The 23573-nt window shown below is 57.5% G+C and overlaps 8 protein-coding genes across 8 annotated transcripts; 3 read left to right on the forward strand and 5 right to left on the reverse strand.

Annotated features, from left to right (window-relative positions):
* Window positions 1–4919: 4919 nt before the first annotated feature.
* UV8b_03575 (uncharacterized protein) lies at window positions 4920–6876 on the reverse strand (the record flags this gene model as incomplete). Its single annotated transcript, XM_043141073.1, has 2 exons — window positions 4920–6578; window positions 6739–6876. 2 exons carry the CDS (start codon window positions 6874–6876, stop codon window positions 4920–4922), a joined length of 1797 nt encoding a protein of 598 aa, XP_042997007.1.
* Window positions 6877–7547: 671 nt separating this feature from the next.
* On the reverse strand, window positions 7548–9231 carry UV8b_03576 (uncharacterized protein; the record flags this gene model as incomplete). Its single annotated transcript, XM_043141074.1, has 2 exons — window positions 7548–8925; window positions 9017–9231. The coding sequence occupies 2 exons, from the start codon at window positions 9229–9231 to the stop codon at window positions 7548–7550; spliced, it is 1593 nt and encodes a 530-aa protein (XP_042997008.1).
* Window positions 9232–10239: 1008 nt separating this feature from the next.
* Window positions 10240–10623, forward strand: UV8b_03577 (uncharacterized protein; the record flags this gene model as incomplete). Its single annotated transcript, XM_043141075.1, has 2 exons — window positions 10240–10323; window positions 10390–10623. 2 exons carry the CDS (start codon window positions 10240–10242, stop codon window positions 10621–10623), a joined length of 318 nt encoding a protein of 105 aa, XP_042997009.1.
* A 25-nt stretch (window positions 10624–10648) lies between these two features.
* Window positions 10649–12368, reverse strand: UV8b_03578 (uncharacterized protein; the record flags this gene model as incomplete). The annotated part of the gene is made up of 2 exons (XM_043141076.1): window positions 10649–10819; window positions 10920–12368. 2 exons carry the CDS (start codon window positions 12366–12368, stop codon window positions 10649–10651), a joined length of 1620 nt encoding a protein of 539 aa, XP_042997010.1.
* A 2558-nt stretch (window positions 12369–14926) lies between these two features.
* On the reverse strand, window positions 14927–15367 carry UV8b_03579 (uncharacterized protein; the record flags this gene model as incomplete). Its single annotated transcript, XM_043141077.1, has 2 exons — window positions 14927–15049; window positions 15170–15367. The coding sequence occupies 2 exons, from the start codon at window positions 15365–15367 to the stop codon at window positions 14927–14929; spliced, it is 321 nt and encodes a 106-aa protein (XP_042997011.1).
* A 6038-nt stretch (window positions 15368–21405) lies between these two features.
* On the reverse strand, window positions 21406–21987 carry UV8b_03580 (uncharacterized protein; the record flags this gene model as incomplete). Its single annotated transcript, XM_043141078.1, has 1 exon — window positions 21406–21987. One exon carries the CDS (start codon window positions 21985–21987, stop codon window positions 21406–21408), a length of 582 nt encoding a protein of 193 aa, XP_042997012.1.
* Window positions 21988–22330: 343 nt separating this feature from the next.
* On the forward strand, window positions 22331–22768 carry UV8b_03581 (uncharacterized protein; the record flags this gene model as incomplete). Its single annotated transcript, XM_043141079.1, has 1 exon — window positions 22331–22768. One exon carries the CDS (start codon window positions 22331–22333, stop codon window positions 22766–22768), a length of 438 nt encoding a protein of 145 aa, XP_042997013.1.
* Window positions 22769–22844: 76 nt separating this feature from the next.
* Window positions 22845–23459, forward strand: UV8b_03582 (uncharacterized protein; the record flags this gene model as incomplete). The annotated part of the gene is made up of 1 exon (XM_043141080.1): window positions 22845–23459. One exon carries the CDS (start codon window positions 22845–22847, stop codon window positions 23457–23459), a length of 615 nt encoding a protein of 204 aa, XP_042997014.1.
* Window positions 23460–23573: the final 114 nt, after the last annotated feature.

A 23573-nucleotide genomic window follows, 5' to 3' on the forward strand; every position in this document is an offset into this window, starting at 1 on the left:
ATGTGGACCGTCACAGCCAGACCATGGCACCATCGGAACCCACGAGCAGGCAGCAAACACCCCGACGAGTGCGGACGGGTGGTCGAGTCCAGCAGAAGTTGCAAGCGAAAGCATCAATTGACGCCGCACATGTCTTGGACCGACGCCGACACGAGCCTCTTCTTGCGCCTTCTGACAGCTTGCCGCAGTACCGCCTCGACCGGTACGAGTACGGAGCAGTGGCAGGCAGAAGAAACGAAATCGTCAACCAGACGGCTCAAGGCAGGCTGCACGGCAAGCAGGCAAGCAGGCAAGCTGTGCAGCACCGTGGGCCCAGCATCAGAAAATCCCCCAACTCATTTGCCCCGGCTCCACTCGGCCCTCCGAGAAACCAGACTAAAAAGACGGCGTCGAAAACGCATGGGAGGAGCCTTCATCGACAGGCAAAGTGGCGGCGCGCAACACACCTCGGTGCCAGACGAGACGACCTTTGCAAGTCATTGCATCTCCCAGGCCCGTCCACCATCGCCTGTCGAATTCCCTCGGTGGGCGCAAACACGCGATGCGATGCGATGCGATGCGATGCGTTCGCTCCAATCCGCAGCGGCAGGCCCTAGCGACCCCGGTCGGTCTGTCTGTCTGTCTGTCTGCCTGTCTGTCCATCGCCCCATGCCGGAGCTAGCGCCTGGCACCCCTGCTGCCCCTTCCTCTTCCGCCGTAGCGTGTGGCATCTGCAGGGTTCTTCGCCACTCGAGTCTCGAGCGAGCAAGACGATGGGCATTGCGGAATCCGGGATGACGGTTGTTGACGAATGCTGAGCGGTTTGCAGCTCGTGAGGAGATGTTGAGGCTGGGACCAGCTGGCTTTCGAGCCCCATTCCTGTCGCGTGCCGGGCGGTGGCAAAGGCGAGATCAGGCCGGCCCCTCGAGGCTCGCAAGTGCTTCGAGCGCTCCGGTCATTTCTTGACGTGCCGCAGGACGAGTGCCGGCCGAGGCGACGAATCCGATCAGGATGCCTTGCTTGTTGCAGAAGTAACTCCGTACTCCTGGCTAGTAAGTGCTGGGTTGGGTACCCCGGCACATGGAGTCAAGAATGCTTGGAGCCTGGCCTGGCAACACGGTGGGTCAAGCTTGGGTCCAACCAGACTGGTCGGAAGTACCTAGCTAGATAGATAGCATTGACTGGAGAACTTGCAGAAGCTTGCCCGTCTGGTGCTGGCTCATGAGTAAAGGCGAGCCTGGGGTTTGTGGTTTGTGGTTTGTGGTTTGTGGTTTGTGGTTTGTGGTTTGTGAGGGCTAGCGATGTCGCAGCCTCATGCCCGTGGGCCAGCGCATGGATTGAAAGGCACCAGGCTCGAGGCCATCGACCAGACCTGTAAAAGTGCCAGCCTACAGGGCCAGCATCAGCCTCAAAGAAAATCATGGCAGCGAGCGCGCTTGAGTTGACACGGCACTGCAACCCTGCCCCCCCACCCCCCCGGCAACATGGAGTCATGGACTGCAGGTGCGGTATGCATAGGTTCGTACAGGCTGGCCAAGGGCGAGCGAGAACAGGACAAAACAAGTGCACCCGTGGAGCGCCCATCGGTTGGATGCACAAGTCGTCTGTCTGTCGTTGATGCTCCCGTCAGACCCGTTGACGGGGGGTTTTTCCGTAGACACACCCAGCCACACCCACCCACCTGGGCTCGACGAGGTTTATGCCAGTGCACGTCGCACCGGGCGAGGGTGAAACAAGGGTCGGGGGGGGGGAAAGGGGGGGAGGGTGATGATGCAGCAGGATGTCGAGTTAGCAGCGCGACGAGCTGCCTTGGGGCCCGGAGGGAGATCTGCGCAACCGAGTCAGATCCGCAGGGCAAAGGTTCAGCAGGCCGTTTTGGGCTTTGATGAGCGCCTCGTCGGGGTTGCCGTGGTCAGGATGCCGTCAGCCCTGGTCACAGACAGTTGCTCGCTCGGCGCAACGGGAGGAGAGAGAGAGGGGGGGGGGAAGGGGGCAAGGGGCGCCATTAGCATCGGCATCGCGAAATGATGAGAGCGAGCGATGACTTGATGGATCGAGTGCGTCGACGAGCATGCACGCACCAGAACGCAAGCAGATTCCATTCCATGTTGCTTAGTTGCCAGCTGCCAGCTGGTGCCGGGCGGGCCACAGGTCAACAACTCGCAGGTGACATGGACCGCGCTGGCTTGAGAGGCCCCAGGCCGCCTCCCCAGCTGCAGACTCCAGTCCTGAGCCCTGGGCTGGGTGCCCTGTGCTGGCTCTTTGCCCGGCGCACCATCACCACCAGCAGCCCACGTGGGAAACATGGGGGGGGGAAAACACAGAAAACTACCCAGAAAACTACCCAGACAACGTCTTATCTGGCACGTTACGCTCAGCCTTGGCAGGGAACAGCGCCCTTCAACCCGCAGACTTGTGGACTACCAGGGGTACATACATATGTATCTGGCTGGCCCCCGGTGCCACGACAGACAGACGGATGACAACACCCAGCTCCAGCGCCCCCCCCCCTTCCCCCCCCCAGGGCCGAGTCTCGAGTCGCGAGTTCGCCGTCGTTGTCTGGTCCGCGACGCAGGCCTTGCAAGCGTCGCCGCGGATAACGAGCTGGGCTGCAGCGTTTGGCAAGTCGGCCTGCTGCTCGTCTACCGGAGACGCCAGGAGCCAGAGCACGTATCCAGCCATCCCCGCGTAACGGCGCCATGCCCTATTTTTTCGCTTTTACAGTCCCGCCGACTCCAACAAGCTCCGACCTCGCCAAACCTGTTCCAGTATCCGCATCCGCACCCAAGCGTTCAGAAACGGCTGACGCACAAACGGCTAGCCAGCTTGGTTGGGCGACCAACTAGGTAGTTTTAGCTCGCAAACCTGACTGGAGGAACCTTTTCTCTTCCCATCGACAGAGGCGGCTTTTCTCTCCACGTCCTCGGTACGGAGTACGCGGAGTACACCAACAACAACTCCCAGCCAGCCTGAATCAGCCCCCCCCCCCCCCCTCCTCCCCACCGTCTCTTGCGCCTCCCGCCCCACACCTTACCCCACTTCTTCCCCACCGCGGAGCAAACCTCAGCAAGTTATGTCATCATGAACCCTGAAAGTCGAACTTCGATTCGATCACGCACGAGTCGACTTACCCTGCACGATCTGGCGACGGCCCCAGCTGCGATTCACCAGGCCGTCGCGAGCACGCCCGTACAACGACGCAACGAAAGCTTTGCCCGCAAAACCCCCGCAGCCTATGCCCGAGAGCAACCGCCGAGATGGGCCAAGCTGGCTGGCCAAGCAGCAAAGCAGCAAAGCAGCAAAGGCGGCGCCGACGTTGGCCCATGGCGCGCGCCGCAGAGAGAAGGAAAAAAGCAACAATATGGAAAATGCAGCTTCAGCTCCATAACAGGGGAAATTAAAAAAAACAAAAAAACAAAAAAAAAAACTCGCCAGCCTACGGAGCACCCACCTGGAGCTGGCGCTTCCTCCGGCCCCACCTCTCCTGCGCGCCTCCTCCCCGGCGTCAGGCCCGGAGGGCACATGCAGCCAGCAAGGACGCACAACCGGGCCTGGCTGGAACAAGGAGCGGTTCTGTTTCGGACGTCGAGCCGTTGGAAACGCGCCCGCCCGCGCTGCCTCGCAGGATTCCCTAGCCCGTGCAGCATGCCCGAGTCTGCAGATGGCTGGTGAGGGCCATCCGTGGTGCCCTGCCGAGGGTGGGGAGCGCCGGGGGGTTGTTCCCGAGATTACGTGCCCACGTTATTCCAGGGCGAGGGAGCAAGACTTGCAAAGCAATATTGACATGCAATATTGGCAGACAGGGAAAAAAAAAAAAAGGAAGGAAAAAAGGAGCCGGAAAAAGCACGACACACGGCCACCCCCTTCCAGGCACCGCGTTGCCGCATCCATCCCATCTCCCGCAAAGCCCACCCACCCCAAAGGTGACGGGTCTCCCGCCCAGACGCCAGTCAGCCCTGCCCTGCCGGCGCAAACCACTCTGCAAAAGCCGAAAAGGAAAAATAGCAATAACGAAGGGGCAAAAAAAAAAAAAAAGAAAAGAAAAGACACCAGCAGCGCGGCTCCCGGACGCCCGCGCCGCGCCGCGCCGCCATTGGGCAAACGCAAAAAACCACGTCAGCCCGCCTTTTCCCAAGGCTGAATGAAGACCACCAGCCAGCCCTGCGCTCTGCCTGTCGCCGCCAAAAACCGCGAGGCAGCACAGCCGTCCCGCCGACTCGTTGCCGCATGTCGAATCCCAGCCGTAGACGCTGTGCCGCCCACGTGCGCCTCGGAAAAGGCCCGGCTGGTGGGTCGCGTGGGCTTCCAGTCCGCCCTCTGCTTTGCGGTTGGCAGGGGGTGATGGCGTGATGTGTCGGAGGACGGGTTGGTGGAATGAATGACTGGGAGAGAGGGGGGGGGACTTGTTGCTGGACGGACGGCCGCAGGGGAATTGGTCGGGGGGAGAGGGGGGCGCTTTTTTCACGAGAGTCCGAGTCCAACGTGCGAGGGCGTCAGATGCGACCCTGTGCCGGGAGGTTGAAGAGTTGCCTCGATGCTAAAAGTCGGGGGGATTGATGTACTTTAAACAAGAAGGAGAGAAAGAGGAGGAAGAAGAAGAGAAAGAAGAGAAAGATGAAGAGATAACGAAGAGAAAGACGAAGAGAAAGACGAAGAGAAAGACGAAGAGAAAGACGAAGAGAAAGAAGAAGACAAAGAATAAGAGATAGAAGAAGAGAAGAGAAACAAGGAAGAGAGAGAAGAGGGGAGAAAAGCCTCGCGCCACGATTCATCTTTATTGCCCGTGCCATCCGTCGCCTCTAGTTCTACAGGTCGCCGCCTCGCGCGCCATGCCGTCTTTCACATGAAATCCACGCACGCCAGGCCCGCGCAGACGATGAACCAAAAGTCCCTGTTCGCCACGGCCTGCGCAACCTCGTGCAGGATGCGTCGTCGCCGTGTCACCCTGCGACGGCTCGTCCAACCATGCCCGCCAGCTCGCCAAACAGGACGCCCCGGAAGACGCTCTCCCCCATGCCCTGCGTCCACGCCCCCGCGTCGCGGAGCCTCTCCTTCCACGCACGCTTCTCCTCCGCGCGCAGCTGGTCCCACGTCCGCGCCGCGCCGTGCGCCTCGGCGTCGTGCACGTCCACCAGCACGGCCTCCCGGCCGCCGTCGGCGGGCGCCGGCTCCAGCAGCACCAGCTTCTCCCCCGCGCGCAGGACCTTGCCCCCGGCCAGGCTGGACGCCAGCCCGTGCTCGAACGAGCCGGCGGCTCGGCGGGCGAGAGACCCGTGCCACGAGGGCAGGAAGCGGTTGCCGAAGACGACGGGCCTGGCCGCGCCGCACATCTCCATGACGGACTGGGACACGATGGCCAGCACGAGCACGATGAGGGCGAGGCTCGTCACGACGGGGCGGGCGGACGGGCCGCGCGACGGCATGGCGACGGCGTAGCGCGCGGGCGGGGGAGGCGCCTGCGTGCTGGTGCCGCTGGGTGGCGCCTTGTCGACGTGTTTCCTGAGCGGTATGCTGTGGACGGCGACGGTCCTCTGTAGCGAGGTGCTGGCGAGCTTGACGTGCTGCGCGCGGACGTGCGCCTTGGGCGTCTTGAAGGTGGAAAAGGCCAGGCCGGAGATTTGGCCCTGGCCGTGGACGCTCTTGAGGGTGCAGAACGGGTGGAGGTTGAAGAGGAGGCCCATGTTGGGCGTCGCCTGATGCTGCAGCGTGTACAGCCGTATCGACGAGTCGTTGCCGGCCACGGCCACGACAAACTGCGTGTCGCCGACGGGGCCCGCAGCCGCAGCCGGCCGGGACAGGTTCGTCACGGCCAGAGCCGTGGCCGACAGCTTGCCGGGTATCCGGGCCGTGACGGCCAGTCTGGCCCGTTGGTGGCCCGGCGACGGCAGCCGGAGGCCCTGGATGAGGGCGCCGGTGTTCTTTCTGGGCAGGTTGGCCACGGCGAGGACGAACTCGGGCGTCAGGTAGCGGATGGCTCTGAACTGCGGCCGCTCTCCGTGGTCGTCGGGCATGGAAAACACCAGCTCGGGGTCGCTGCTGGACGCGGCGCCCACGGCGACGGTGTACAGGGCGTGCTTGTCGCAGTACGCGAGCTGGTGCTCGCGCGCGCCCGTCTGGAGCAGGTCCAGCCCCTCGGCCTCGCTGGCCAGCTCGAGGACGCCGCGAACCGTGGGGTTGGGCGACGTGGCCTCGAACACGGCGACCTGGGCGTCCTTGCCGAGCGCCGACGCCGCGGCGCCCAGGGCCCCGGACACGCGCAGCAGGCGCTGGTACGCGCTGGCGTCCGGGTTGGTAAAGAGCGCCGTGCGCGAGACCTCGGTGATGTCATACGCGGGGAAGGAGGCCCGGGGCGCGGCGTCGGTCGAGGCAGCCGGCGGCGGCAGCGGCTTTGCTCGAGCGGGCTCGGCGGAGAAGACGCGCAGGTGGCGGTTGATTCCCTTTTCCACGTCGGCCGGCGACGAGTTGACGCCGGCAAAGAGGTGGGTGGCGCGGCCGCGGCGCGGGCCGACGGCCAGGGACGACACGCTGTCCTCGTCGCGGGACAGCTCGATCTCGCCGGCGATGCGGATCTCGTCTTGCCGGGAGACGTCCAGCAGGGTCTAGCGGGAACAGCGTCAGCTGCGGTTCCGGACGCGTCGGGGTTTTCGGTTTTCGCTGGCTCTGCCGAGCGCTCGAGCGAACAAACAGCCCAGCACAGCAGCAGCAGCAGCAACGACAACGACGGCGGGGCGGGGGGGACAATTGACCGGCAGGACTCACCATTTTGTTTCCCACTCCCGACCTGCCGGCTCCTCCACCACCTCCGACAGCAAGTCTGGTGGCATCCTCGGGGTCAAAGTCGACGGCGTAAATCGGGTAGTCGAGCTCGATGTCGGCGCGGGGAAAGGGGGGAGCCATGGCCGGCGACGGGACTGGAGGCAGGAGGAGACGGTGGCAGCGATGAGCCCGAATGCAAGCGACGAGAACAATGGCAGAGAGCAAGTCTGTTCAGGCAAGGAGATGCCAGCGATGCCGACCAAAGAGATGCCGGCCAAAGAGGTGATGCCGGCCAAAGAGAATGGTGCGTTGCGGGAGAAGATCAGGTCAGTTGGAGGCGACATACAGTACATGGCCAGGCTCGACACTGTCTGGTATGCCATTGGCCAGCCGACCCAGTGACCAGGCCCAGACCATTGCTGCACGAGTGCACGGAGTACAGATGTACCAGTCTGTACCTGTAGCCGATGGATACAGGGATACAGGCTAGTGTCCACCGAACCAAAACAGCCATTGACAACAGCTGTTGAGGTGAGGTCAAGTGAATCCTCGTCGTTTGTCGTGCTACGCAATCCCATCTCTATTTCAATCACCCATGGATGCATTCACGCAGCGAGCAGAGTGCGGAGTCCGCACCCCCTGGCCAGAATCACGCCCGAGCATCTTGATTTCATCCCCGTCTTGACAACTGCATAGACCTTCGCCGGCCGTTGCGAACCAGCACCCGTTGCCTTGCCGGAACAGGTGCTTAACATGTGCTTAACGTGCCACCGATCTGACTCTCGCGCGCGTACTTCATCCAGCGCGGGAAATCAGTCATCCGTCAGGTTCACAAAGACGGCCTTGACGGCGTGGTATGCCCTCAAGCCTTCCTCCCCCAGCTCCCTCCCGATCCCGCTCTCCTTGACCCCGCCGAACGGGACCCTGACGTCCCCGTCGTTGCTGCTGTTCAGCCATACCATGCCCACGTCCAGCTCCCTCGCCATGCGGTGCGCTCTGCCGAGGTCTCTTGTGAAGACGGCGCCGGCCAGTCCGTAGCGGCTGGCGTTGGCCGCCTCGACCGCCTCCCGCTCCGTCCCGAACCTGGCCACGGCTGCGCAGGGGCCGAATATCTCTTCCGTGAAGACGGGCGCGTCGACGCGGACGTTGGCGAATATCGTCGGCGGCGCAAAGTACCCCCTCGCCGGGAGCTCCGCGGGAGGGCCGCATGGGTGGAGAACCGTCGTGCCGGCATCGCCCTGGGCCGCCTCGATGTACGACAGCACGCCGTCTCTCTGGCCGGCGCTGACCTGCGGCCCCTGGTAGGTCCCGTCCTCAAAGGGGTCCCCGAGCACGGATGTCTTGCGGGTATGCTCGGCGAGTCTCCCGACAAACTCGTCGTAGACGCCGTCCTGCACCAGCAGCCTGGAGGTGGCCGTGCACACTTGACCCTGATTCGCCATGACGCCTTCGTGGGCCCAGCGGACCGCCTGGTCCAGATTGGCGTCGTCAAACACAATCAGGGGCGACTTGCCTCCGGTCTCGAGCGTCACCGGCTTCATGCGCGTCGAGGCCATGCGCATCACCGCCTTCCCCGTAGCCGTGCTTCCCGTAAAGGCCACCTTGTCCACGTGCCGATGAGACGCCAGCGCGGCCCCGGCCACGGGCCCGTGACCGTTGATGATGTTTACCACGCCGGGGGGGAACCCGGCGTCTCGAACCAGCTTGGCCACGTACAGCATGGAGAGCGGTGTCTGCTCGGCCAGCTTGAGCACCACCGTGTTGCCGCAGCACAAGGCCGGGCCGAGCTTCCAGGCCGCCATGGCGACGGGGTAGTTCCACGGAATGATTTGCCCGCACACGCCGACGGGCTGCTTGACCGTGTAGGCCATCCTGCGCCGCCCCATGTCCACGAAGCTGCCGTGAATCTTGTCGCAATACCCCGCATAGTAGCGCAGCACCTCGGAAAAGTGAGGAATATCCCAGGCGAGCGAGGCGGACAGGGGTTTCCCGTTGTCCAGAGACTCAATGGTGGCCAGCGTCTCCCTGTGCTCGTCCACCAGGTCGGCCAGTCTGTTCATCAAGCGGCCGCGGTCCGAACCCGACAGCGACTTCCACGAAGGGTGCTTCAGGGCGAGTCTCGCCGACCAGACGGCCGCATCGACATCATCAGGACTAGCTGCGGCCACGGAACAAATGGCCTCTTCCGTGCTGCGTTTCCAAAGTACACGTCAGGAGGGAGGGAGGAAAATATCGGCCCCTTTGATCCGCGTGCCGGGCGTGCTTGTGCGGCTCGACTCACTATGGGTTCGTGGAGGCGATGGTGCCCCCCTGTTTCGAGGCTACGAACTGGTTATCGATAAAAAGGCCCGACGGTTGTATCCAGCTTTTGCCATTCGGGGCCGTGAGCCGCACCTGCACCTGCTGGTTGGATGGTGGAGTCGACCGAGTCGAGCAGGGTCGCGCCCAACCACGCAGACGTCGGGTCGGCATGGGCCGGCCCATGGCACCCGGCATGACGTTGCCGATTTGACGTTGGAAAAGAGCGGGAAACATTCGACGGGTTTGGACCTCGCCATTGGGCGTGCCCGGGAAGCAGAGTGGAGGTGGTTGTCTGGTGTTTTGCTCGGCGGCGAGTGCGGCTGGGAATTGGCGGTTGTTAGCCCAGCCCAGCTGTAGGAGCAGTTGTAGGAGCAGTTGTCTCGTTCAAGGAGAGAAAAGTGATTTGCCAGCTCGGCGGCGTCCCATTCGTGCGGGAATGTCTCCAGGCCGAATCCCTGACTGGGGCATGCATGACGGTTCCGTTCAGATTTTGATGGTTGATTCATATTTCAGGTGGTGGCTGGGTCGGTGGATGCGCTTATCAAGGGACGGGGGCCGAGAGCATGTGGGGTCTGTATGTGGGACTGTATGTGGGTCGAAGTCGACCGGAGCCGGACGCTTCAATGTTGTACACTTGGGCTCCGCAGAGTGGGAACCAGTCAAATTACCTACTGAGTACTTTGAGCGTGTCGCTACCTTGCTGTAAACTTCTGACAATTATAACACTAGGGTAACCTACAGATTGCTTGTACGGAGTACTGCCTCCTAGTACCTTGCAAGTTGACCCGCACCACCCGTCGTCAGCAGCATTTGCCGTAGCACTGCAAAAGCGTACTCTGTGATTTACTTGGGTATCTTTTATACAATGGTTCTTGTTTCTTTATTCTCTCTCGACCAGCTCGAGTCCAGCGCGGGGAATCCAGTAGTAATCCTTTTTTTTTTTTTTTTCAATTAAAAAAACAGAGAAGAAAAAGTGTAGCTGATGAGATTTGGCTTCCGTTCTTTTCCGCTAAAAAAAAAAAAAATATAAATAGTAGATAAAAGTAAAATGGTCATGGTGATGGGACAAACGGGGCAACGAGGCAAAAAGAGTCCACACAGCACGTCTAGTTGCCACATCACATCCCGCCAGGGGCTCGGCATCGGTAAGCCCCTTGTTCAGAATCATCGCTCTGTCCGATTGACACCTCCCCATCATATTCCATGCTGTCACAATATGATATCGTCTCCTCGGCTTATTTGCGTACGGATCATTCTTTCCGCACCGTGGATCCCCCTGTCGTGTCGGTGCGTCTGTATTTGCTTCGGGTGTAAATGAGGCAGATATAGTTTCATGACTGATGATGGATCCAGATGCCAGATGGAAAGAATTGCGCATTTCTAGTCAAACCAATCTGCCGTGACTGCTCCGCCTACCCGGAGATAAGGCGGCCTTTTCTCTTTGTTTTCATCGCAACAGAATTCAGGATTCCCAAAGTCGTCAACCAGACAATGCGGCTTCACCAAGCGTCCCGATTATTGGCCCTTCTTCTATGCTCTGGCCATGTTTTCGCGTCTCACCAAGCGCCTGTCCTTCGGTCGTGGTGACCTTTGGCCCCGCCAAGTTTCCCGCTCATGCATAGCAACCCTGGGGGTCAAAGCTACCAAGGATGTGCTTGGCTGTGACCTTGCTGACTCTCTCCCGTCTTTCTAGGCACAGTTGCCCATCCCGTCTCAACTTGCCTTGGGGGCACGGGTCGCCACTGCCCCGTCCTGGGATCTCGTTCATGACCTTGTCCTGGCCCTAAATGCGGAACACTTGGGGGCGGTCCCTCCATCGCCCTCAGGGGTGGAAGTCTATCCCCGCTTCCGCCCGAGGACGCCGCTGACGGAGGGCGCGGGACTGCTCCGTAAGGCTGGCCCAGTGGAGACGGTAGGGCCCCCGGCGCCGCACCCGGAACGAAGCCTGGGCCCATGTATTCAGCGCGGCCCTCTACACCTGAGCGCTGAACAGGCCGGTCGACCGACGGACATTCGCCGCTGTAACCGGGCACAGGGGTAGAGGCGAGTTGTTGCGCAGTCGGACTCCGTTCTGTGTGCGACTCGGCACTTCGCGTCGTCGGTGTTGGACTTGGAGGTCCAGCGGCATGATGATGAATACCAGGTGTGCGGGATACAATGTCTCTCAATCGGTTCCGCTCGTCTCGGTAAAAATCCCGCTGCTGCCTCATTTGCTCCAATTCATCCGCCACTTGCTGTCTCTCTTCCTTGAGATCCTGTAGCTGCCTCACATTCTCCTCCTGGATCGTCTTCTTCTTCCGCCGATGCCTCGTCGAAGCCTTCGCGTTCCGCTGTCGCTTCTCATCCGCTTTTTTCGACGCTTGGGAATAATCGACCTGCACTGGTATGGGAATATCGCTTCCCGGAAGCGTCATGAAGGCTTGCTGTCCTTCAATGCCTCCTGATCCTGCGATTCCAGATCTACGCATCACCTCGGCCCAAGGAGATGTGCCTTCTGGAAGACGAGCTCCCGTCGGCAATGGTACTGGCGGCGGACTGTGTTGCAAGTGACCGTGTGCATGGGGCGGTAACCCTGGAATCTCCCGGACAAGTCCTGGCTGTGTCGAGGGAAGGGAAACATCAGAATTTCGCGCCACTGGCTCAGACAGGGATCCTTGTGGTGGTGTTGACGCTCGTGCGCCAGTGACATGCGCCATCCGGGCAGCCTGATGAAGATTTGTCAGTTGTCTGGGTTCGTCCGGCACGTCAGGCTCGTACGGCCGTTTTGCTGGTGATGTCGTAGTAGTATAGCCGCGGGCTCGCGAGTCCATGTCGCGAGACAGGCTGCTGCTCCCTGAGCCCAGGCTGGCTGGCCGCGGGATCTTTGGGCTGAGGACTTTTCTCGGCTCGTCCAAAAATGCGGATGGATGGCTCATGCTCAGAGACGAACGTTCGGATCTCACTGACGGGAAGCCAGCGTTGCCAATAGGTGTTCCTGGGTAGGATGCGGAAGACGAATGGCCAAGACCACCATGTTTCGAAGGACCATATGTTGCCGACATCGAATAAGAGGTTGGGAAGTAACCGAGCTGCTTGGACGACTGCCTGGCTCCTTGCGAACCCATCGCCCGTGCATCAGGTGGATTAAGAATGTTGAGCATGCCCAAGGCTTTGGGCGGCAGCTGCTGCACCTGAGCTGGAGTATTACTTGGCTCGGTTTTGATACTACCGGCGGCGGCGGCGTCGTCATGACTGCCGACGCATGATTCGGGTAGTCGAGGTCCTGTTGATACGAGAGGCGATGTCGAAGATCGACGAGACGAAGGTCGAGTCGCAGGATCTCTCTGCGACATCGAGCCCTGAGCACCAAATTGGCTATGGCCCTGGGGACCGGCACATTGATTTCGTCCTTTGCCTTCTGTGGCTACCTGGGCAAGGTCTTCGAGAGACGGCGGCTGCGGACCTCTGTCTCTCCAGGTTGGGGTTGACGGCGTTCGAGGAGAACTCGGCGTGGTTCCGGTAGTTGAATCGCTAATGGGGGAGCCAGGGCTGTCTCGGGCTATTACTGCCTGGGTAGGCTCAACTATAGTTGAATGCGCCAGGTTGGTGGACTGCGAAAGATTAGGACTGGCTTGGAACTTAGAGCCAAGCAGTCCCTATGCCTTCACGTATAACGTCTCACGACACTCGGCCGGTGCCGACTTGAGAGTGTATATCGGCAGGACCGAGCGCTCGATAATGACGTCTTCGCTCGCCTACCCCGACTGTTTAAACTGCTGAATTAGGTCGACCTCGAGAGTAAAATGGTTGAGGAAAAGTTGGGCCGAAGAAATGGTGAGCAAACGAGCTCAAAACGACACGTTGGTTGAGAAGGCCTCTTCTATCCTGCACCAATGCCGAGCGCTACCTTGTGTTTGCAAGAGGCTCATATTCCTATTCGACGTCACAGTTAAATATGATTCAAGTTCAGGCGCGGCTGCATCCCAACTATGGCTTCGGCATGCTGTTCCGATCTCGTTGGGCACGATCAGGAGCTTGTTTGCGGTGCGAGTTTCAACTCCGAATTTCGAGGCCGGTATTCAAGTTGATGGACCTGGATCCTATCCACGACTACCCGTAGCTCGGTAGTTGTTATCCAGGTATTCGGAAGGAGGGAGGGGACGCCAAGGGGTTCGAAACGTCTGTTGTCTGCGGGGGTTTGGAGTGGGGAGTGGTTCCGAACAGATGCGTAGAAAGCACAGCAGTTGGTCTGAGTCGAAGGAGAAGGTATCTATCACCAACCTCTAGTTGGAGGAAAGGGTCCCCCCCCGACAAGCTGCGATTGGTGGTATTTGCCACCACTGAAACAAAGTGCCAATGAAACGATTCTTCAACACGGGGCTAATATGCCAAAGGGGATCAGCCACGGCGCAGAACGGCAACGGAAACGGCAGCGGCAGCGGCAGCGGCAGCGGTGTACGAGTGCAGAGGCTGAAGCTGGCGGAAGCTGGCGGAAGCACACTTTACTCATTCGTCCTCCACGCAAGACTATTTCAAGTCCAGCTTGACCTTTGCCAGGAAGATCCAAGAAGACAAAGTCATGTAGGAGGAGGTGAGGAGGAAGTGTCTCGAGGAGCGAGAGGGACGGGAGAGGAAGTCGTCAACGTATTAGCGCTCCCGGCAGCCGCACCAGGCTCGTCGTTGCCATAGATGACAAGCTAGCTAAACAAGCTTCCTCACATTGCAAATACTTTCTCAATGTACGGAGTACATCTCTCTCCCTACTACCTATGATGGATGGCATGAAGCAGGGGTGATAATATTGCCACGCTCCGCGGTACCAATACCACCCCAGCAGCAGCAGGGCTTGGTTGGTTGGCAAAGTTGGGTGGCTATTGTCTGAGGGGTTCCAGGCCACGCTCACGCTGGGTGCCAAATTTCCCTTGGTGCCCATGTCCCCCATGTCGCAAGACATTGCAGAACACACCCTCCGGCGGCTGTCGAGAGTCCCAACTTTGACGGAGACGCGCAGAATATTGGACTAGTAGGAGACAAGGCAGCTTCTGGGTTGAGGTCCTCTTCCCAAAAGCTCACTGCTTATGTGAAACGTCGAGCAGGAAGAAGAGCTGGTCCGAGACCGTCGCAACGTTGTTTCGACACCTCGGGATATAGGTCTACTGCTCGAGTCCATCAGTCTATGTCCAACAACTTCTCTCTCACTCCCCTGAGAGAAGTCATTTGCGACACAGTTGGTAGCAAAACCGAGATCCCACTGAACTTTGTTCGCCAACACCATGCCCCTTGGCGTTACTTGTACTGCCGGGGCAAGCTTGGACGGCACCCACCCCTGAAAAGACGGCAATAAGTCAGTGGCAATCCTGGTGGCGCAGGCGGATGTCCTTCCGAGACGACCAGATGGGTCAGTTAACGGCTGAGACGAGCATGGCAATGTACCGTTGGAGCAAGGCAACGGGACATCCATCAGAGCGGTCAACAGGACTGGGCCCCCCTCCGAGTCCTGGTCAGCAATGGAGGGACTCGGAGCACCATGCGGATCTAGGGGCTAGCGGCTAGTTCAGTTAAGTAAGTATGGAGCCGAATTGGAACCAGGCCAAGCCTCGTTACTGTCTGGTATTATATGTATTGTCATGTTGGCCTTTGAGTACTTGCTGGTGTGGCTAGGGCGAGGCGGAGGCGGTACGGCACACGTCCCATTTTTGGCATTGGCACATCCGAACCAGTCGTGGTGAATTTCCTATGGATGCACTATGCAGCAATCAACGATTCAACAGGGACAAGTTCTTTGCCTAGTCTCCATTTGAGGCTAGACTGAACACCAGGAGGAGTGTACGCCACACCCTGAACATCCTAAAAAAGCAGTGCCATGCAGGAAAGCCAAATTGACAAACCAGAAGCTTGACGAGAAGAAGCGTTAACGGTCAAGGCACACAAAGGTGGTCGATACTGGCGCCCTGATCGGCGGATCGTTGTCAAGAATCAAGATCATGTCCGTTGCCTGCAGCAGAAGGGCCCAGCAGGCTTGATCTTTCATGGTCTGTGTTGTTGTGTGAACTTGGCGGTACCACATATTGGGCAGGGTACGAATTTTACAGCGCCGTTGTTACCGCCAAACGATAAATGGCTGACAGGGTCCTGCGTACGTACTCCGTGCAACAATGGGGACTTGTTCTGACACCGCACGTTCGTAGTCGTAGGCAAGCATCGTATACCAGTCGTAGGCGTCGGTTAACTCACGGTTGTTCTTTTTCGCAAAGGGAACCCTGAGTACCGAGGTCGAAGCTCCCTGTGGAGCTGAATAGTCCCAGTCTCCCGCGGATGAAAAGGATGACTGACAAGCTGGAATGTTGCCCATGGTGGACATTGGAGTTTCAAAGCACGATCCGACTGCTGCGCTTGCCTTGAACAATAAGCACCTTTGTAGCCAGCGGCGAATTCAACATGACCAACCTTCAGCCAATGTCCATTTATCACGGTAGAGATCCTAATAGGAGGTCCGTGAAATGCTGACCTCGATGCGGGAGCCCTTGACCTGCGGTGACACGGAAGGCCTATTTCTTCCTTCCGTGCTTCTTGACTTCTATTTGCATATGAGGTGATGGCATGTCAGCTTGACTGACGTCTTGCTCAAAAGCAATCAACGCGAGAAAGCAGGTGGATTCAAAAGCACTGTGGCAACCTCATCCTGGAGCCTCAACTTTCGGTCATCTGCTGGTAAGGTCAACTAGGTGAACCATTGCAAATTTGCATGCAGCTCGCGGACGTCGAGCGAGCGTGTAGACATTCTCCATGTATTCATAATTCCACCCGATGCAACGTTTTACTGTCCCGCAAATATCTTTAGTTTCCTTTCTTGTGCATCATCATACGAGCTGACAAACAAGAGGAGCAGCGCCCCTTTTACTTTCTCACCCAGAGAAGAGTGGTGACGATAATTGACAAATGGAGGCGCTTACCTCCCCTTTTTTTTTTTTGTGTCGCAAGCTGAGAAAGAGAGTTTACGTATTTGCCGTGGACAACGGCAAGGCAGCTTGGGGGTGGTGGTGGGGGGGGCAGCAACAAGGAAATTGAAGCCCGTTCTCCGACCAGACAACAGCGAACTCCCAAGGGCAGTATGTGGGGCGCTAGTTGCTACCTACCTATGTACGTACCTCCCAGGTGCCCAGCATTGCAGGTTTGTGCTCCTCTAATTGGCTATTAACAATGTTTTGAGGTCTCCACAAGCGGTGAGGCAAGGTTGGAAGGCGCCTTCCTTTGGATCTTGCAGCATCTGGCAAATGTATATTTGGAAGACGCAAGTTCGTCAGAGTAACTTAGCAGAGTAGCTCAAGTCTGCGGTGTGATTTTAATCTTCTTTTCTTGATCCGCCGCACTGTCCTCTATATTCCGATGAGCTCTCTTTTTTGTCTCCTGCCTGACATCCATTTCCATTGGCAAATAATCCTCAGCCATCACCCCGAGGTGAAATGGAAATCCGGGGTTGAACGCCGCATCCAATCAAGCGGATGTCATGACAACTTGCCATTAACAAATGACGAGCCTGGGAAAGAAAAAGCCGACGGTGGAACTGATTCGGGTCTACGGAGTACGATACAAAAGTCTTCGCGAAGCATGTTGACCATCCATGGGGAAAATAACATGGGACAGCTGTGTCAAACTCAAGCGAGGATTCGCACACATACGGGCAGACCAAACAGGGCATGAGATGTGGCAGGCATAACCTTGCCAAGTCAGCTGGCCTGTTGGCGTTTCGCAGCTCCAAACCGTTTTCCTGACAAAATCGATGTGTGGGCCCAACTCGTACTGTTGCAACATGGGGTGGCTGGGAAAGGTTGGATCGGCTGTGATATCACCCACCGCAAAGCAACCCTGCAACCCTCAGTGTTCTGCCACACTTGCGCTTCGTCCCGGGCCATTTGGGGTGGAGATATGGATATCATTGGCTGATTCCGAGAGACAACACGAGCGATAGTTCACAGCATGCAAGACCGGCTCTTCAATCCCTGTCTTGAGCTGCCATGGCTGCAAGGACCCATGGACTCATGGTAACGTGGATGCCATCCTGCACTGTGGTTAATGAATTTGTGTGTGCTGGGCGGGGTACCATCACTAAGCTTTTGCGGCGTAGGCACATTCGGCAACAAAAACGTTTGCGACTTTTACCAAAAGTAAACCTCTCTGCTTTGCTGGCTTTGCTGGCTTTGCTGGCTTTGCTGGCTTTGCTGGCTTTGCTGGCTTTGCTGGCTTTGCTGGCTTTGCTGGCTTTGCTGGCTTTGCTGGCTTTGCTGGTTAGGCGTCATTCTGTCCTTCCGACAACAGTCCCAACACCGAGATGTAGCAGAGTGTGCAACCGCAGAAAAATAACATGGCAGAGCCGCCGAATATTCGCCATATCGACGACAAGGCCATCGTCCCCTCTCTCAAACTCTGTGCGTGCGGATTGTGGCTCACGATGGGTAAGTTCTTGACACCAGGGCTTATCCGACGAGAAGAGAACCAACTAGAGGGATGGAAAGAAGAATGGCGGCGAAAGGTCCAAGAAAAGAAGTGTGTCCCAAGTACTCCGTACAATGTACGCAAACCACCCCCCCCCCCTTCCCCCAGGAACCCCACCCTCTTTCATCAACGCAGTCCAGTCGCCTTCCAGTAAAGTGCTGGGTAGGAGTATAATACGTAGTCGCATGAGGCGCATCAGTGTTCTCGCGGATGATCTGCATATCAATGACGTCCAAAAACTGACGAGATGTCGGCGAAATGAGATGCAAAATGAAATCGACGTACGCCACCAGGGTCGAGAAAGGCCCCTGCACAATGCAGGCATTACAAACATCGGCACCGTTGCCTTTGTTCCTTTTTGGCAAAAGGAAAAACCCAGCGTCATGGACTCAAGTTTCTCTCGTCCACGGATTCCGGATACCTATCAACTGGCTACTTTTACGCGCATTCTGAGCAGGGAGAAGTGAAATATTATCCTCCGCGGTTTACCTGAATAGGTTGAAACACAAGTGGCCCTCGTCTGGGGACGGACTACAGACTAGATGAATGTCTTCTTGCTGGCGGGTGTTGGCGGGCGACGGAAACCAACAGCAGAAAACGAAAAGCAACCGAAGCCATCATTCCAACATCGAAGGGGACCGAGGAGACTGGCCCCCAACTGCCACACTGGAAAAAGTGGCTGCTCTGAAGACAATACACATGGCTACCCAATGAAGCCCGGCAGGCAAAAGAAGAGCGGTGTTTCTTTATTTGATCTGATCGTAAGTCGTCCGTATGCAGGCGACTGTCGCCTTGTGCAGGGAATGAGTACAACCTAACCGCAGATTGACTCAAGATCCATTGGAGTTTGAGATCGAAACAAAAGGATTGGAGAGTGTAACGGGCCGTCCCCGAAGTCGGACGCTGCCGTGCTGTTTTGCCGGATTACCCGACCTTGTCAACACCCACAACGTCGCCAACAAGCCGGACCCTGGGCAATGAACAGCTGCTGAATGAGCAAGTTGTAAGCCATGATTTCCTGCGGCGCCGTCGCCGTCAACGGGTAGTAGTAAGTTGACACGCCACCAACAGGTCGCTACGACCACGCCTTGCGCTTATTGCATTTGTAGGTATCCATGGCCGACAGGTTTCAGCCGGCCAAGGCTCGCTTTAGAGCCCAGTGACGCGCTTGGACACCGGGGAATTTCATTCGGACTGGTGTGTGGATGCCCGTGAGTTGAGGACGGGGACTGACTATCCCTTGGCGCTGATCATTACACAACCTTGGATCAACCCTCTTATCGACAAGTGTGTCAATGGCTTGCATTTGCAGCTGCAGCTAATGCCTTTCAGCCCGACATGATCAGGTTCATGCAGGGCGCCTTCCCATTAGCAGGCTGGCGTTAACAGAAAAATATACAAGCTATGCCCTTTTGCACTCTTGCACTTCCGCATCGTCCCTAACTGGCAATAGCTGACATGGACTAGCGACATGATGGGCTTGATTGGAAAAAGCAAACGCAGCCTGGAACAGGCGGCAGGCCAGCTAGCGCAGGCGGTAGCCGGTGACTCGCATGAAAAGCACTCGCTCATAGCAAAAGCTGAGTGATAGACGTGTGAAAGTTTATTGGCATCGGCGCCTGACGATGTGTTGGCGCCATGCAATGTGGTGATGCGACGCATCAGCATGTACTGATACCTAGCATGACATCATAAAAAAAAAACAGGAAAGAAAGGGAAATAAATGAAGAGAAGAGGAAAAAGGCAGCAGCTCGTGAATGATCGAAACCACATGGAGATAGTCTTTCTCTGCCCTGATGCCGGATCTCTCGGACTCGGGACGTCATTCGTAACGGCCATTTCAAGTTTCATCTCTGCGACAAGATGGTCAACTGTAGCGACAGTCGGCTTCAGTTCCCAGACACGAAAACAGAGATAAGCAAGACTACTTCTGCAGCTTATCCGAGGCTTTTGGATAGAGCATTGGCCTCGGGAAACTATTTGCCCTGTGGGGTCTGGAGGACCAGCGCCGAGGGAAGAAAAAACCAACCGCATCGAGGGATACCCACGTGAACTGTGTTTGCTGAAAGTGGTTCGGGTAAAAATGGCATTGGCTCTGACCGATTTGCCTATCGTGAGACATCCTTCCTGGCAAAACTGAGGGAGCGAATAACTAGTGTCCAAGCGCATCGCTTGTCCACCGCCACAAACTGATCAATCTACTGACTATTTGACCAAGGGAAAAAAGAAAGGGGACTCGTCAGAAAAAAAGAAATGAAGACGGAAAAGGGAAAAAAAGAGGAGAGAACTGGCATCCTGTTTGTCGGAACCAACGTCACTTCGCAGAATTCATGGCGATAGATTCAGTCATCACCCTATTGGTCCAGCCTGTTTTATCTGTTGACAATCTACATGATTTTCTCTTGACAACAGAGCAATCGGCGTAGCTCATTTCACTGCCGAGCTAGGTATCAGCATCATTACCGGATTGTTGCACCTCTCCTCTGCTATGATCCATAACATTACACGACCGTTCAAACGATGCCTACGCAAGCTATTTGCGAGCTAAAATGGCAAAGTGTAAAGTTCGGCCCCAGCCGAGGACCGCGGCCCGATGCGCAGAAGCCCACAAGGACGAGTTTAGACATGCCCTGTCGGAGAGCATCAGGCTGGGTGGATGGCTCTTGCGTGAGCGATGCCAAGCTTTGACTTTACATGCGAGCGACGGTTCCGAACCGCTTGCTCGTGAAGCGTCAGCTGAGATGCCCAAGGTCAAGGTCTAGTGGCTTTAAACTTGGCTACTACATCCGACACATCCATCAAAAAAAGAAAAAAAAAAGACCCATCAGGCCTGCTCTGCTACACAGAGGTCGTGAAACCAGGTAAGTAGTGTCCAAACCTCCGGACGGTACGGAGTACGGAGCAGTCGGTAATACATGCATACATGTGATGGATTCACATGGTCCACCACCAGGGACCAAAGGGTCCCATATACAACGTATAAAACTGAAGTGTCTCCAAGGAAATGGTTTCCTGCAGACTCGGAAGAATTATAGTACCTTGACCAGGGCAGCATTGCGGAGCCAGAAGTGGAAGTGGTGGCATTGGGCTTTAATTTCAGCCCTGAGTCGACCTGTGTGCCTTGGCGGAGCGGCTCTTGTCAAAGAACACAAGCTCGATTTGTCTGTTGAGAAGCAAAAAGAGGGTACACGCAGCATCTGAGGGATAGCGAATCGTCCCTTCAAACGTTGCAGCTCTGCACGGTGGGGGCCAGGTTCAAAGTGCTCCCCGGGAGCGCATTCCGTGCGATATGACGGTGGAAGAATACGAGACGTTTGCACGATTTCAAAATGCAAATCATCGACAGATGCGTGGTCATACAGCGAATCTGCGCTCACGGATACCAGGTAGGAGCTTTGTTCTCTTCGCGAGTATAAGCGAGACAAAATAGTGGCAGCACTACGGAGTACTTTGCACGCTCTTCAAGCATTCTACACGGGTACGAAGCACTCGTTTCCGACAAGAAAAATGAATAAGAAGAAGAGGAAGAAGAAGAAGAAGAAGAATCCCCGGGGCCTACGGAGTACAGCATCGACGTTGTCCGAGCCCTTCACGCAAAAACTGCACCAAGAGGATTGCAGTGATAGCCTTCAATGGCACTTCACCTGCCTGGGCGCCATGCTATTAGTACCAAGTCTTTGCATCTTTTTCTTTTTCTCTTCCTTGTTTATCCCACAATCCCTCTTACATGTTCAACGAGCAAGGGTGGTCAGGGGGGAATTTCAACTGGGCGCAAAGTGATGCATCACTTTTTTCCCTCTCCTTTGCCCAAGTCCGACCATTTCCGCACACGGCATAGTTTCTGCTTGGTCTGCAGACTCTGCACAATCCATTGACAAAGTATCACTGCATACCAACTCATGCGTGGCGACCGTTGATGCCGCGAGTTTTAGCCTCGGCGCCCAAAGACTCACTCTTTGTTTGCATCACGTTTGTCGCAATGTCAGTGGTGGGCCGTCCACGGGCTTTCTCCGACCCATTGGCGGTGACTGGCGAATCCGAGGGAGAAAACAGATGGAAGGGAGGGAAAAGGGATGAGCAGCGACGAGTCGAGCCTGTCGAGGGTTTGGGGACTGTGCCCACAGACACTGACCGTACTACGCCCTTCCAAACCCAACAGCCGGTTAGACCGCGAATACCCAGCTCCATGCCTGATGAATCAAGGACAGAGTTGTACATGTGAGAAACAGGACGGGGTGGATAAGCAAGGGGGGTTGGCGTTGGGTTGGGCTCATGTCTGTGCGTTGGCATGGTCAGGAGAGCAGGGGCTCTGGCTGTGGCTCCGTCACTCGAATCAAGATGAGACGGCTGCGACTGTGATGGTTTCAGTATGGGCTCGCGTAGCCTTGCCGACGATGGGAGGAGCTGGTGCGCGCACTGCGCAGCATGCCCTGAGCTTGTCTTGGGGTCGTCTGCAGAGACGGTCGGAGTATGGGGCATGGAGTCGAAGCAAGCGGTCAAGGCCGCCCTTGCTGGCCTGACCGACCAAGGGTCGTCGCTGGCGCGTAGCTGTGAGCACTAAAGAGCCCAGGACAATGATTAACAGATGGAACAGGCAAAAGGCATCCCGCCCCAGGATGCAAAGCTGGTTCCTCACCTTGATCATCGTCTCCCGCAGGAGCAGTACCCACAAGCTGCGCAGGGCGTTTCCATCTACGCCCCGAGTTCGGTAGGGCAAGCAAGTCTCTCGTCGCCTGACCAACCCCCCGACTGAGCCATCGGAACCTTGGCTTCACCGTCAAATGCAAAACCCCGTCGCTGTCGGGGTGTCATCATTGTCCCCATGTCATGTTGCCGACGAGGCAACCTGGTTGGACGCGGCGTCATGACCGCCCGAGACCGGCCTCGCATCGTCTGCCTCTCTTTTGCTGACGACTTACGGATAACTCTTCTTTTTTCGATTCTCGGCACTCGGGGGGCCGATACTTGCCTTGAGAATGCGCCCGTCGCGTCCTGCAAAACGAGCAGCAAAGAGGATCGTGTCCGAAAGAGGCGTGCGTGGTTACGATGGGGGATCCGGAGGGCAGCGACGGATGCAACGCTCCGATGGGCGGTGCCTGTGGCTGCCGGAGATCTGGAGCCCGGTGGCGATGGCAAGGCGAGGTGGCCCTGGGTTCGTCCCGGTCTCCCATGGTTACTGTCCGTATCTGTCAAGATGCTGCGCTCGCGCCAAGTTGGTTCGCCTCGCTACGACATGCCCAGTCCACCCGCAGAAGAGTAACTTGGCACGGAGGAGTGAACCCCCCGGGGCGTGAAAACCGGACCAGGCCTGTGAACAAGCCGGCCGCCTCGTCCTAATGCCTCGTATTGTCCGTCACCTGCGCTCGTTTCATGTTGTGCGCTCCCTCCAACTTGAGGATTTTGCTGCATCCACGCTGGAGGAGCTGCGGCCGACATGCTTGTCAACAGGTGCCGCCGGCGACGAACAAGGGCAGCTCGGCTGCAGGTCCTCCGGCTCGTCCCTTGGCCCGTGCCGACACTCGCACGCCGTCTTCACCTCGTCCCTCGCATCACCCGCAAGACGTCCAAGCCCCGGCTCCGTGCATCCAAGCCAAGCCCGCCTGCAGACTGCACCCCCCGAGCCGACAGCCCCGTGGGCCGAACCTCGACCATCGAGCCTCCTGCGCTGCTGGCTAGCTCGCGGCCTTTGGCGGGTGGGTGATGCCCGGCCGGGGAAGTTGGCGCCTTGGCGTGGTGCGTCCTCCCGGGTGCAAGATGCGGCGGCTGTTACTTGGACATTTTGGGCCTTTGCAAAGACGCGGCACGTGGAAGCTGCTGGCATGCTAGTTGTCGTTGCGGATCGACGGAATCCCGTCCCGCCATCTTTCGTGCTGCAACTTTTAGAACCTGTAGAGCCTTGGATAGCACCACGTAGTCTTTTACAAAGACGCGGCTGCAGAAGCCATCAATAACAGCTAGGCTCAAGCTGCGCATCGACGGATTCCTACTATAGCCTCTCCCGTGCGTGCGTGCTACATACTTCTTCTGCAGCCAGCCTGTCAGTAGAACCTGCAAGGACCGCATCG

Source organism: Ustilaginoidea virens, chromosome 3, assembly GCF_000687475.1.
Source record: "Ustilaginoidea virens chromosome 3, complete sequence".
NCBI lineage: Eukaryota > Fungi > Ascomycota > Sordariomycetes > Hypocreales > Clavicipitaceae > Ustilaginoidea > Ustilaginoidea virens.